Source organism: Meleagris gallopavo, chromosome 11 (assembly GCF_905368555.1).
Source record: "Meleagris gallopavo chromosome 11, MGAL_WU_HG_1.1, whole genome shotgun sequence".
In the NCBI taxonomy this organism is placed as follows: domain Eukaryota; kingdom Metazoa; phylum Chordata; class Aves; order Galliformes; family Phasianidae; genus Meleagris; species Meleagris gallopavo.
Window position 1 is genome coordinate 7,905,880 of NC_139414.1, and position 13,160 is coordinate 7,919,039.

At 38.4% G+C, this 13,160-nt stretch overlaps 1 protein-coding gene across 15 annotated transcripts in view; it reads right to left on the reverse strand.

Annotated features, from left to right (window-relative positions):
* The window catches only part of DOCK10 (dedicator of cytokinesis 10), a 142,468-nt gene that overhangs the window by 21,909 nt on the left and 107,399 nt on the right, over positions 1 to 13,160 (reverse strand). For 12 of the 15 annotated variants that reach the window (XM_085233045.1, XM_085233044.1, XM_085233053.1 and 9 more), the window contains exons 31-43: positions 11,541 to 11,585; positions 10,981 to 11,156; positions 10,739 to 10,855; positions 10,233 to 10,344; positions 9,400 to 9,521; positions 9,200 to 9,314; positions 8,993 to 9,059; positions 8,162 to 8,209; positions 7,382 to 7,483; positions 5,052 to 5,176; positions 3,368 to 3,480; positions 2,529 to 2,666; positions 786 to 968 (exon numbers count right to left, since the gene is read on the reverse strand). In XM_085233045.1, the coding sequence (XP_085089171.1) occupies positions 786 to 968; positions 2,529 to 2,666; positions 3,368 to 3,480; positions 5,052 to 5,176; positions 7,382 to 7,483; positions 8,162 to 8,209; positions 8,993 to 9,059; positions 9,200 to 9,314; positions 9,400 to 9,521; positions 10,233 to 10,344; positions 10,739 to 10,855; positions 10,981 to 11,156; positions 11,541 to 11,585 (1,463 nt within the window). The remainder of the gene's footprint in view (positions 1 to 785; positions 969 to 2,528; positions 2,667 to 3,367; positions 3,481 to 5,051; positions 5,177 to 7,381; positions 7,484 to 8,161; positions 8,210 to 8,992; positions 9,060 to 9,199; positions 9,315 to 9,399; positions 9,522 to 10,232; positions 10,345 to 10,738; positions 10,856 to 10,980; positions 11,157 to 11,540; positions 11,586 to 13,160) is intronic. The other 3 variants (XM_085233043.1, XM_085233042.1, XM_085233051.1) reach the window with 3 other exon arrangements.

A 13,160-nucleotide genomic window follows, 5' to 3' on the forward strand; every position in this document is an offset into this window, starting at 1 on the left:
CAACAAGAAAAAAAAGAACAGGGTGCAATTAGCAATGAAAATCAAAGATTCTAAACAGTTTTTTAATGCCTGCTTTAATGTAACTTAATGTACTAGTCAAGCAAAAATGCTCTTTTAGACCTATTTTAAGAAGATCATAGAACTGTTTGGCTTGGAAGGGACATAGAAGATCATCTAGTTCCAATCCCCTGCTGTGGGCTGGGACACTTCCCACTGAATCAGGCTGCCCAGGGCCCCAGTCACCCAGCCCTGGAACACTTCAACACTACAACTTCTGTGAGTTACCTTTCCATGCATTGCCAACCTCAGAGCAAAGAATTTCTGATAGAAATTCACCCTCTTAATTTAAAGCCACTATGCCTTGCCCTATCATTACATTCTCTGAATTCAGGGATTGTAAACAAGCTTTCTATTTTGCAATATAAGTGCACTGTTACTGGGCTATATGTTTCCGTTAATATATTATTAGATTCTGTTTAGCTACTTCATCAGCTATATTCTCAATGCTGTAAGCAATGCACGTGATACAAGAATACCCTTATATCTGATTTATTTGGCCATGTGGCTTGGTTCACAGCTGCTGTCTCTCCTTGGAATGGAGCCGAATAGGCCAAGACCAGAGAATTCAGCCCAATGTCTTCAAACTTGGCAGAAAAATCAAACTGCCACAGAGAACTGTCTGGGGAATTCAAATGAACTGCTGTGCTGCAATGCATAATAATAATAGCAATAATGACAGAACTATGCACATCAGGTAAATACTGATGATCTTACACTTGACTCACCTGAAGATGGGATCTGACTATTGATTTCTGCTTATTAAATTCAAAGTTCTTCCTCATGAAAAAATAAAGTAGAGCAGACGCCTCTGTCTGAGTTGAACGTGACCTGTGGTTACAGCATTTCAGGATTTCATAGCAAAGTGAGCCACAGAGATCTGCTTGTCCTTGGAAGAATGCTGATGGGAACTATCGGGGAAAAAAAAAAAAAAAAAGTGTGGATATAAGTTCTCAGGCCTTGTTACAATTATTCTGAGTTAACAGAGTTTGTCTGTCATGCTTCCAGTAAAAACAACCGTCTGACACCAGGGTTTAGTGAAGAAATTAGCCATCGGCTAAACATAATCCCATGTGCAAATCAAGTTCAAGTAAAAACTGCACACAGGTTTTCATGCAAACACCATATGCAATGCATCAGTCAGACTGACCTCTGAGAAGTCCAGACAGCAGCTGGTACGCAGCAAGCATAAAAGCAGAGCAGCCTATCTGCAAAGAATGCAGAACAGCTAAACAGGAAAAGAGGGGGTGGTGGTCTGCTCTACTATAAAAGCTGCTCAGGAGAAAGAAAATGCTCCGAGCTGCAGTCACTGAACGTCCAACAGTCAAGAGCTGGAACAACAGGGTGAAGGACAGCTCTGTCAGTGATACATAGGATTTATAAACAGGGTGAATACAACAGAAGACAGAGCAATGAAAGGTGGAAGAAGTACATTCTGGGCATGGATCTCAAATTCTGCCCAGAACATTCTGCTGCAGGAACCAAAACTGATCCCTGCTCCCACTGAACTACAAAGGAAGACATTCATCCTGAGAGCTACAGGATGAATGAAAAGGCCAATCCTGGATATTTATTCATCCTCCCCACCACATATACTCCCTCTGTTCCTGTCTGGTATGTAATTGAAAGCTGTCTGTGGCTGATCTACATTATATTTTGCCCATCCCCCAGGCACGTTACTGGGAGAAGCATGGTTTCCTTCCCCTGACACAACAACCATCAGAGAAGGAGGCCGCATGGTTTAAACTTATCTACACTGTTGTGCTTTGCAGAAACATCTGGGAGACCAGGCTAGCGTTGCTTATTCTCACTTCCCCATACCAATTTTTATCTGCCTGCTACATTTTGCTTATTTTTAAAAAGATCTCATCTAAGCCTATGACTTGGAAATCGGACAGCCTTTACAACTGGTACAAAATGTCTAATTGCTCACAATTACTAATACACATGCAATGCATGCAAATAAAGAGAGTTTGATGAGCACGTTTTTGTCCAAAATCTCTTCTATGTTGAAAATGACATGTTTGTAAAAACGTAATATTTCAGGTGACCTGCTGGGAAAACCTATGAAATAATCTCCTGGTAACTCCTCTGGGGACAGCTGGATTCTGCAACTCAGGTATCTGCCACAAGGACTGCAGACCTCGAGGATTTCAAGCTTTCTTCCACAGGCAGCAAAAACACGAAAACCAAGAGAGCTGTGACATAGTCAGACACTAGATAGATGGACTTTAATTATATATTTTACAAGCTTTTCTTTCATGGAGAATTTCAATATTTTCATTTTCCAACAGATGTAGTTTTTCAGAAGTTGTGAGCTTTTTGTTTTTAATCAGTAAATCAGAAGATCTTCAGGATTGGGCATCAATACAGTGCAGGTGAAAATTCTGTCAAAGTACTCAACTATCCTCAAGCTGCATTGCTGTAATTAACATTAATAGTTCAGATTAATAGAAGAAAACCATAGTTACCTTGCCTACAAACAGCCGGAGGGCAGCAAAGACATGCTTGAGAGCTGCTGCTGACTGGTTGATTTGCAAAAAGAGCATGTGTGTGTCAAAGACCTTCTTCATCAATGCATTCTGGCAATCAGATTGCTGGAGCTGCCTCTGAAAAGCACACACACAAGACAGAACATGCTGGTTATTTAAACAAATGAACAGGTGATGACCTGCTGGACTTTGCATTGAGAGCTCCTAGTGAGTTTTTTTTTTCTTCAGTGTCTGCCCTGAAGTGTCAGGGGATGAGGCAGTCCCAGCTTGCTGCAGACATGTTTTGCTTTCAGCTTTCTAAAGGTGACACTTGCCCTGTACTCCTACTTTTGGCTGACACACACCAGATTTAAGGGTGCTGAAGTGAGACGCTAAATCTGAAAGGAGCTGCATGCTCTTTTGTAGCTATGAGACCTTCAAGAATTCACCTGGGCTGACATTAATAGAACTAAAAAGTTAACTTAGAAACTTAAAATAGAACTTGAAGTGCAGAGGATTCACCTGCCAACTTGTGCAGTTACAGATGAACATGAGTAAGATGAGGTGACAGATTAGTAGATGAGCAAACCTTTCATGCAGAGCAGAGCTGTATATAGCCTTGGATATGCAGGATGCTCTGCATCCCATCTTTCTATTCAATTTGCATACTATGAGTCAAACCGTTCATGAAATACCCTCACTGAGGACTGTTATGTATTTCCTGATCTTGCTGTCTCAGGCATTATGAGCCTTCTGTGTGCCTGACCCTTGGGGTCTTTCCCCCAGTGCAGAACTCACACAGCACCACTTCAAACAGAATACAAAACAACAAAACATACCTGGTGGTTCAGAGTGTAAAGACACAACAGGTCAAGAATTGTGAGGGAAACTTCTGTAGCAATGTTTGCCTCTGTGTCCACGTATTGTATAATGTCTGTTTCATTCGAGCTGCCTAGAACATATGAAGAAATGACAATCTTCTGAGCATCCTTAAAAAGATAACGTAATTTTGCATCTCTGTGCAGTAGAGATGGTGTCCTAAATAACTGTACATTTAAATTAAAAGAGTATTTTAAAGAAAAATGCTCCTGGAAGATGGAAGGGGCTGTGTATTTGATTCAACTTCTCTCAGTTGCACTAGCGATGTGCATGTACTCTTTCACTGTTTCTGTTTGGCCTCAAGGGATGAAAGGAATCTAGCGGGAAAGTGGGATAGATGACTTTGAACTCATCATTTCAGCCTCTACTGAAAACTTCCAGGTTCCACAAATATATACAGATCACATTCTGTCAGCCAGAATACCAGAGCTTGCACGTCTTATTTGGGATGACACCTGTAAAAACACATTGCATCTTCCAGAACTGGTCAGGGTCAGACTGCCCGATGAATTGGGTTTACAGATGGTAATCTCATAATAGTAGTTTATGAGTATAATCCTTCCTCAGAAGGCAAAGATAAAGCTGTGTTTATCTCTGGATAAACTCAGGAGAGTTTCACATTCTTTCTCTATTACCAACTTTCAGCTTATTAAGTTTGCAAAGGTAACTTGGGATCTCTCTTGATTGAAGATTCTGAATTCATTAACAATAATGCTGCTGGAGGCAGTGAGGTGCCTGAAAGCTTTTCCATTCTTCATGAACAGCCAAGATCATCTAACATCATCACTCTACATAAACCCAGCTTTCTTGGCTGCTAATGGCCCCCAATGTACAACAGTCCTTCGTTTTCAGATAAGGTGGAAAATTGACATTTAAGCAGTAGAGATTTTTACATAGTATAAAGCTAGCAATATTACAGATATCTTAATCTAAGGACAAGAATAAAACAAGAACCATAGAAAGAAGCATCATGAAAGACCTTGCCTGCAAACTTTGACACCATATAAATTCCAGTACATTCATTTTGGCTACAAATTAAATTGAATTTGTGACAGTTCAACCAAATTGCTTCATAGGGATGATGGGTATAGTGCTTAATATAAACTGCAACACACTGAGTACAAACACCACCAATTGCTGGGATTTACCTTCTTACAAGACTCTGAAAAGACACTAGCTTTCAGCTACATCTACCTCCTATCTCATAGTATATGCTGTCATTATTAAAGGTGACTAAAAACTACCAAATTCTGAAACAATCCGAAGGGAAAAGAACCTTCTGTCCTGAAAAGGTCACTCTTATTGCTTAGTTTAATAAAGGTAATGTTTCAGCCAGCATGCATCTGATTGCACAGCAACTACATAACCACAGATGGAAGAGATGACGGGGATACGGAGGATTACTTATCAGTAAGGCTACTATAATATATCAGGTTACTTTAATTCATTCTGTTTTTTTTTTTTTTTTTTAAATGAACTTTTAAATCTCAGATTTCTTAGCATCTGGAAAAATGAAGTGTAAACTCAGTAGCTCTGATTCCCTTCAGGCTATCTCTCACAGACAAGCATGAAAACAGATTTAATTGTCTAGAGCTTGATCCAAATCCCATAGAGGGAAGTAAATACAATTTTTTTGGTACTTACATGCAGTACTGCTGTCTATCATCTGCAAGAGTTTGGGGTTAGAAAGTGCATTTTTGCCACGGATTATTGGTAACGTCTGAGATCTGTGATGTTTGTGGCCATCGTGACTAGAAGTAGAATGCATCCTGAAATCCAAAGATATCATTTAAAAATAGAAATAAGGAAAAAACTGATCATGAATATACAAAACTTTTTCATGTCAGAATTTTCTGAGGTACTTCTCAAATGCTAAAGTGAAACCAAGCAATGTGAAATTTTTCAAAGAAAACAAAGAGAACATTAGAGAGGTGAACAAAACAAAACAGATGAACAGATGTTCTAGAGACCACAGGAGATGAAACTCATTGAGTATTTTTCAAAAAGCACCAGCTTAAATAGCTGGCTGATGTTTAGAACATTGACTTTGGATGAAGAAAAATTAAGATTAGTCCTGTCACAAAAAGAACACAGGAGAAACAGACCACACTCATGAAAGAACAAATACAGCTACGTAGCTTCTACAAGGGCGAAAATAATGAGAATGACAGTGACAATGAAAATATATGTGTGTTTGTATGCCTGTTCTTTCAATCTTTTCACGCTGTCAGTCTGAAGTATTTCATTATCATGAAAAGTTTGTCATAATTGATGAAAGGATTTTGAATTTGTGACCACTGCAGAATCCAGCAAGATTTAATATCAACCAAAGCTCAGGTTACTTATTTAAATATTATTTTAAAAAGTAACTTCATAGAAGGGCGTAATTTAAAGATGTTCTTGGACAGAATTGCTTCCTGCACCTAGATAAATCCTCCTTCATTAGTTGTTTATTAAAACAATCAAACAAACAAAAAACCCAGATTCTACATTTAACAAGAAAGTTTCCAACTAATGGCCAGACATTTGCCAGTCAACGTGACAAAGTCTTCCATGATGGGTCACAGTGGAAGGATTTGGGTGGACATTCTTGCAAACCAGTGCACTGGATATTCGGAATTTTGATCTTGAGGTGTTTGGTTTGTGTTTTTTTTTTTTTTTTTCCTTTGGTAGGAAGGTGATTCTCCATGAGCACGGTGACATTCAGCAAATTGGAGTACATAAATGTCAATGCAAGTTAGAACTGATCAGCAATGCTTCATCTTTCAGCTCATCATCAAAGAATGCTCAGCATTATAACAGGCCAAATAAACAGCCTTTTGGACAACAAATCTGTGAGGGGGTAATGTGTGAAGACCCTGGAATCAGTAGAAACGTGATGCCACCACATTTGTTCATCAGTGAATGTGCACCAGAACAAGAGTTTCCTGAAGGCTGCTTGTCAGGTTCAGATAGGAAAATGAAATCAGTGCTGTTTCTTGAAAACTGCACGGTATGGGAACAAAGAAAGAAGCATGGGAGGGAAGACATCTTCTCTCCTGTGTACTAACTTTTCTATTCCAAATTACATGCTTCTAGTAGCGTGCAAATTCTAGCTACATGTAAATGAGAAAAGCCAACGATCCAAACATGCAAGGAAGGGAGACTTTCTCAGCATGCACTTAGATACAGCCACAAACGTAGAGTCAAAAGTTCACTTTCTCTCTGGAGTTTTACATTATTAACTATGAAAATGCTCTGCTATTCCATAAAAGGGTCAAAAAGATTATTAAAGGTACACTGCACTTGCAGTTCATTACCATGCTACCCATGAGAATAACTGAATCTTTCAGTCATTAGACTAGGAAGAGAAAGGAAAAAAGACAGTGAAAGACAGAGGCTGTGGAATGGCAACATGGAGGTAATGCTATAGTATTATGTCACACATAGCCATATGGAATTAAAAAGACAGGGACAAGCACACCTGTTTTGAAGTTTGACTCTGTATTTCACAACCCAAGATTATCAAGAGGCAAGTAATCTCCTGATATTGTAAATGCATCCATGAAATTTTTGACTCTGTATTTCACAACCCAAGATTATCAAGAGGCAAGTAATCTCCTGATATTGTAAATGCATCCATGAAATTCACCCACAAAGCAGTAAGAATTAAAACATTTGAATTCATTCAGGTTGGGGAAAACTGTGAAGTATCTCTCAGATAGGCATCTGAGCAGAAAACAACAGCTACCCTTTCTGCATCACTTAGCAATATATTGACAGTAAGAATTTTTCTGAACATAACATTTTAGGCAGCTTTTAAGACCAGCTGAAGCTGAAGACTCAATTCTTTTACAGTTTACAGCTCCGGGGGCTCTGAAATGTGTTACGGGTTGTGCCGACTCCTTTACAATTAATGCTGTGACTGTGCAAGATGGCTGCAGAATGACAAAAGCTGTGATTTTACAGGGGTTAATAATGAGGTGTGTCATTACCATTGTGAGAGCAGACCTGATGCCTGGCCAGACGAGTTTGAACCTTTAAGGGTGCCATTATTCTGGGTGCCCTGAACAAATTTAAAAGCAGCAGCAATTTTCCTGTTAAAAGAAAATAACTGTTAATCTGTCAGGAATGTGACACTGATTTTGTCATGCCCCTGAAGAATAAATAAAGGCCTGACAGAACCTGCCACAGAGCATGAACTGGTTTATCTAGTGACCTTTCATTTCTCCACAGTGTGACATACAGATAAGTTTACAGTAGTAGCATTAAATTAAAAATGAAACAGCAACAAAGACAAGGTGTGCGTTTCACATTATGCAGCTGGAAAAAGATCTCATGCTTTTTCAGGAAAGTGGGTAGACAGAAGATTTTTTTGTTTTTTTTGATTGGTGTGGAACACTTTTCTATGCCCATTAAAGCCATTTGTTCCATCACATAGATGAAAAATAGCATTCAATTTCTTTTATATGACATACATTGAAATAAGGTTGAAGAATGGTTCAGTACTATGGGTTATAAATGCAACAGTAGCTATCACAAGCAATTCATCTCTGGCACCAGGCATGTACTCATCACTCTAGAACATTATGATAAGAATATCTGCATAGAAGAAAAAAAATGCAGTGTACAACAGCTTGATGCTTTCAGAAGAAAACACAGGCAAAGATAAACATTCAGGCTAATGTAATCAGCAACATTTAACACTTTAACATACAGCCTATAATATTGCAGTAATATTTAAATATTATAACATAGTTATAACCAAAAATTACCTTACAATATTGCGTTTTCCTAGATATCTGAAATTTTGAAGACACACCCTGAAAGATAAAGCAGCACTTTATGTCTTTTAATGGCTTCCTAACTAAAAAGACAATAACAACAACAACAAGCTGAACTGTAGTGATTTGAAAAGACCTGCTGAATGTGTCTGCTTGTTAGCAAACAAAATAGGATGCAGAAGTTCCCAGATTAAGTATGTAGAAGGTGTGGGGACCACGTTGTTCACCCTTTTTCACTTTCTCTCTGGTTGAAGATTCCTGCTTGGTGATGAGGCAAACGCAAAGGAAAAGATTTGGCTGTAAAAGCACTGCTTCCTCACCAGGTGAAGTTAAGTTGCATTTCACTTATCAAGTGGGAAGAAAATTCTGAAAATAGCTACCTGTGTGGATTCTATGAACATACATGGTTTGGATTGAGTAGACCACCTTACAGAGATGAAAAAACAGACGTTCTTGGTTACATAACTTTTCTTAATGTTTGCAAGGTTTGAGGAGCTAAATATTTTCCAAATGGAAGAAAAGAACCTCAATCCCATACAAGAAAATTATACTATCAAAACGTCTGGGAGAAAAACCCAAAGCATTAAGGCCTCTGTTCATAGAAATGGCCAACATATTGGAAGACAGGGGTTCTGTTACTAATGTAACTGTTACTACATCTTCGGAAGACTGTGGTAAAATAATCCAAGATACAATAGCTATTCTTAGCTTATACCATGAAGTTGACAAACTCAAAAATTGACAGCATTGGCTTTCGAACATCATCATTTAAACAGCCATTTAAACAATCATTTAACCAAAAATCTGTGAAAATGAACTTACTCCAAAATGCTGAAAAAGTCTGTTATTTCTGAGAATGGTGCTCTCAGCCAGTAGGAAATTAGTGCATCTAAAGAGAGAGATTAAAATATATTACGTATCTATTACAAGGAATTAAGTGTGCCGCTGATAATTATTCTAATGTTTGTTTGGATTCAGTATTCATACTATTTTACGACAGCCTCAATCAGGTAGTGCACATTTTCTCACCTTCTGAAATAGTTTTCATAATGTGAAGGAAACACATAAGAAGGCTTCTAGTTTCAGCTTGATCCAGCTTGTCAAAACGAAGAGTTGATCCAATCAAAGACAAAGGTCTCATGATCTGTTGAATTGACAGCAAAGAGCTTTATTGAGCACAGTGACAATTATTCACATCTGGTAATCATTTTCAATATTTGCACATGTACCTTTTCACACGTGTCAGTTCTCTCACTGTTTTTTTCATTGGTACTTGGGTTAGATTCAAGACTTGCTAAGGAAGCTCTCGAGTCAGCATGGTTTGCTGCAGAGATAGCTATTGATGAAAAAGCTGTAAATGAAAGTCATAGCAAACATGCTAAACCAAAACATTTATGGATACAAAAACTAACAAGAAAAATGGAGAACTTAAAATGTGTCACATGCTGGATTGATACCAGTGCTTTGAACTTTCAATGCCAAAGATATTGATGGGTATGTTTGATACAGAAAACATGCAGTAAGTTGAAGAAAAATGATTCAGTTTACCGTTATTCATGTCATTAAAATGGCTTGTTGCATTCCATAAAGCCTGACCCAAAGCCATGAAAATCATTGGAAAGATGTCCCTGAACTTTCCTGAATTTTGAAATGGGGTTCGGACGATGTGGACAAAGTAAGTTGTTTTCACCCTTCTGTTAAGCCTGGGGAAACTAAGAGTACTTTCCTCCAAGAGACTTTAGGAGTTCTTTGGAGAAACCTTTGAACTATTCTTCAGACAGACTGCAAAAATGAACTCAGGCACAGGGATCTGTGAGAGCCTGAATACTGGCATCATTCCAAAGCAGGAGGGTAAGTGAAGCAGTGGAAGAAGAATAGCTTCACAGGAGAAATAAAATCAACCCAAAAACACCCAAAGGGAAGAGAAACATTGGATACCATGTTTCCTTGAGTATTGTAGAAGATGGGTTAATGATATCATCCATGAATACTAAGCAGAAAGCACAATGGATTGAGATACACACAAATCCACCCGTATGGATGATCAATCTGCCATATATACCTGCTATAGAGTTCAGAACATCTTTGGAAAAGGAAGTATCCACAGAGTTTGCATGTTTCATTGCTGTCTGGTTCTGAAATCCTCCAGTTGTGCTCAAATCATCCCTAGATCCCTGTATTTTGAAATAAACAGAACAAACTGCTAGATTATATCACTCATAACTTTTACAACACCACCACACATACAGTGATGGCTTTTTTTAGAGAGGGAGCTTGAAAACATGCTTTCAGCTGTGGAGATGTGACAGCCTAAAAAAAACCCTCAAGGCTTACTGTAATATGCCAAAGCTATCTGCAATGTGAAACATCAGTGGAGTTGAAAAGAATATATCAAGTCTAACTCTGCTTACTGGGTGCAAGCAAATCAGACTTGTATTTCGTTAGCTAATTTCTGTCAAGGATAAATCTGGATTTCTTCCCACCAGATTGGATTTTCTCAGACCTTGGAATCAGATCTCAGTTTGGTCAGTTGAATCGCTTTCAGTGTTCTGAAGTCACAAGAATTACCTGATTGGAAGTATTGATATTGAAAAGGAACATATCCTTCATGTAAATCCTTGGCATATTGTCCAAAAGCATTCCATAGAGAGGCATGTACAGGTTTGCTATTTGTGCTTGTTTTGCCTAGGAAGAAAAGATACAATATAAATCTGAAGAAACTAATTACTGTATACTGGTAGCTAAGGAAGTTTCATGTATTTAGCCACTGTATGAACAAATAAGGAAAAAGAATAAACAAATGTCTTTACCGGCTCTGCGTATCGATCGTCAAATGAATGCTTTGCCATTAAATTTTTGAGCACAGCCAAAGCTAAGTGCCTAATATCCTGGTCTTCTTGCAAGGCAAACCCAACCTCCCGCAGCAGTACTCCAATTAAGAAATGTTTACGGCAAAATTCATTGGTCAATGTGTACTCTGGAATATCTTGGAACAGAAAGGACAAAAAAGTCTAAATTAACGTATGCTACACAAAACAGCCCTCTCCCATTTCCCAAATTTTCAGTAACTGATTTAGTCCACTGTTAAAGCTTGATTTCCTGGTCTGTCTGTCCCATTCATCCAGACTATATACACCCTCCAAAACGACAAACTCAAATGCTTTGTACATAGTAAGACCGATCACTTCTTTGAGGCACCAAATCCAAATTGTTATTTTCTAGCTAAAAGTTCTAAAATAGAAAGGTCTAGACTAAATTCACTTTTACAAATACTGGCTAGTATTTGGTTGAATTTACTTCAATTCAGTGACAACAGTTGTTTATTATTAAAGCTCTTCTACTTGCTTCTTACACAGTAATTTGCACATACCTGATGTTCGATATTCCTGGGTTGATTCTGAAGGCGTCAGGGGGTCTTCATTTACCGTAAATATAAAACAATAACAGGAAAAAAAATGCTTTAAAAAATGAATAATCAAATACATTTACTCTGTAACTTTTTTTATAATTTGACTGATACTTGAATGAAACAGCTTCTACCAGTCTCTGCTTTCACTTCAACTTTGTACAACTGCTTTGTATGAAATAGAAGATGAATAAACAGTTGACATCATTATGCACAAGAAACCACTACAATAAGTTTCAGCTTTTCAATTATACCAAAAAACACTAGGAAATGGCCAAATGATTGTCTTCATCAAATGTTTCTAAAAACATATATTTTTTCACAATGGCAAAAAAGTAATAAACTTCACAGTGTTTTAACAGTGACACATTGCACAGCTTTTGCCCAAGCAGGTTAAAGATGAATTGTTAGCCAGTATTTGATATTTCTCCAAAATGTACTGCTTGGAAAACATAAAATCCCTAAAGTTTGCTAACAGTGATGAGCACCAGAACTGAACTCTCTTTATTGTGGCACAAACTAATGCAAAAAAAAAAAAAAAAAGGAAAAAAAGGAAAAAAAGGAAAAAAAGGAAAAAAAGGAAAAAAAGGAAAAAAAGGAAAAAAAGGAAAAAAAGGAAAAAAAGGAAAAAAAGGAAAAAAAGGAAAAAAAGGAAAAAAAGGAAAAAAAGGGACACTTCCTTAGAGAAATGCTGCACAGAAGAATAACTCTCCCATCCCTGAAAGGTACCCTCAGATCCCAGCAACTTCAGTGAATACATTCCAACAGAACATCCCCAAGTCCACATAAAACTGTCAGAACTGGCAGCTGTACCTAGAGCTGAAAACCTAGCATCTCTGAAACCAAGAAGAAAAGCACTCAGTAGCTGGTATTGGCCACAAAGTTAGGTCCTAAACAACAGGCTTCAGTGTGCACAAAGGAGCAGCACAGGGCTCTGCTCTCACTATCAATCAGCCTCGTGCTCTCTAGGTAGAAGGAAACCTGCTGTGCATGCAGACTGTCCAGCTAGACGGTGGGAAGCCAGGGGTGGTAGGGCCATCAACCCAGGCAAACATGGCTGCTACTTGTCTTGGGGCATCAGCAGAGTAAATTAGCTCCTGCAACAAAGTCTAAACAAGATCTGTTCATGCTTCTCATGTAGGTTATCCACAGTATTTCCCACCTTAGGAAGTAGTTCATGCGGCAGCACTAGTGCACTCTGAAACGAGCCGTTCTTGCCTTGCTGCTCCAGGCAAAACACAGCAGAACTGTGTGACAGTGCACAGTAAATGCATTTGGAAGGAAAGAGTTATTGCATGGTACCCTCCTGCCAACCTAGAGATACTCTAGAGATACTCTGGAGGCCAAGGTACCAACAGCCTCTTTTCCATAAGAAGGAGGTTTCTAAATTCCTCATGTGTGACCAGCTCATGTCCTCCTCCCACAGGAAGGATGGTCATATGGACAAGTCATACAGTCAACTGCAGCAAGAAAGCTTTTTCCAGCAACTAGTTTCACAGTTCTCTAACCACCACAGTCTTGGCGTCTTCTCCTTTTTACTGTATCTGTTTAACTCCTTCCATATGCAGAGGCTTTAGTAATTCA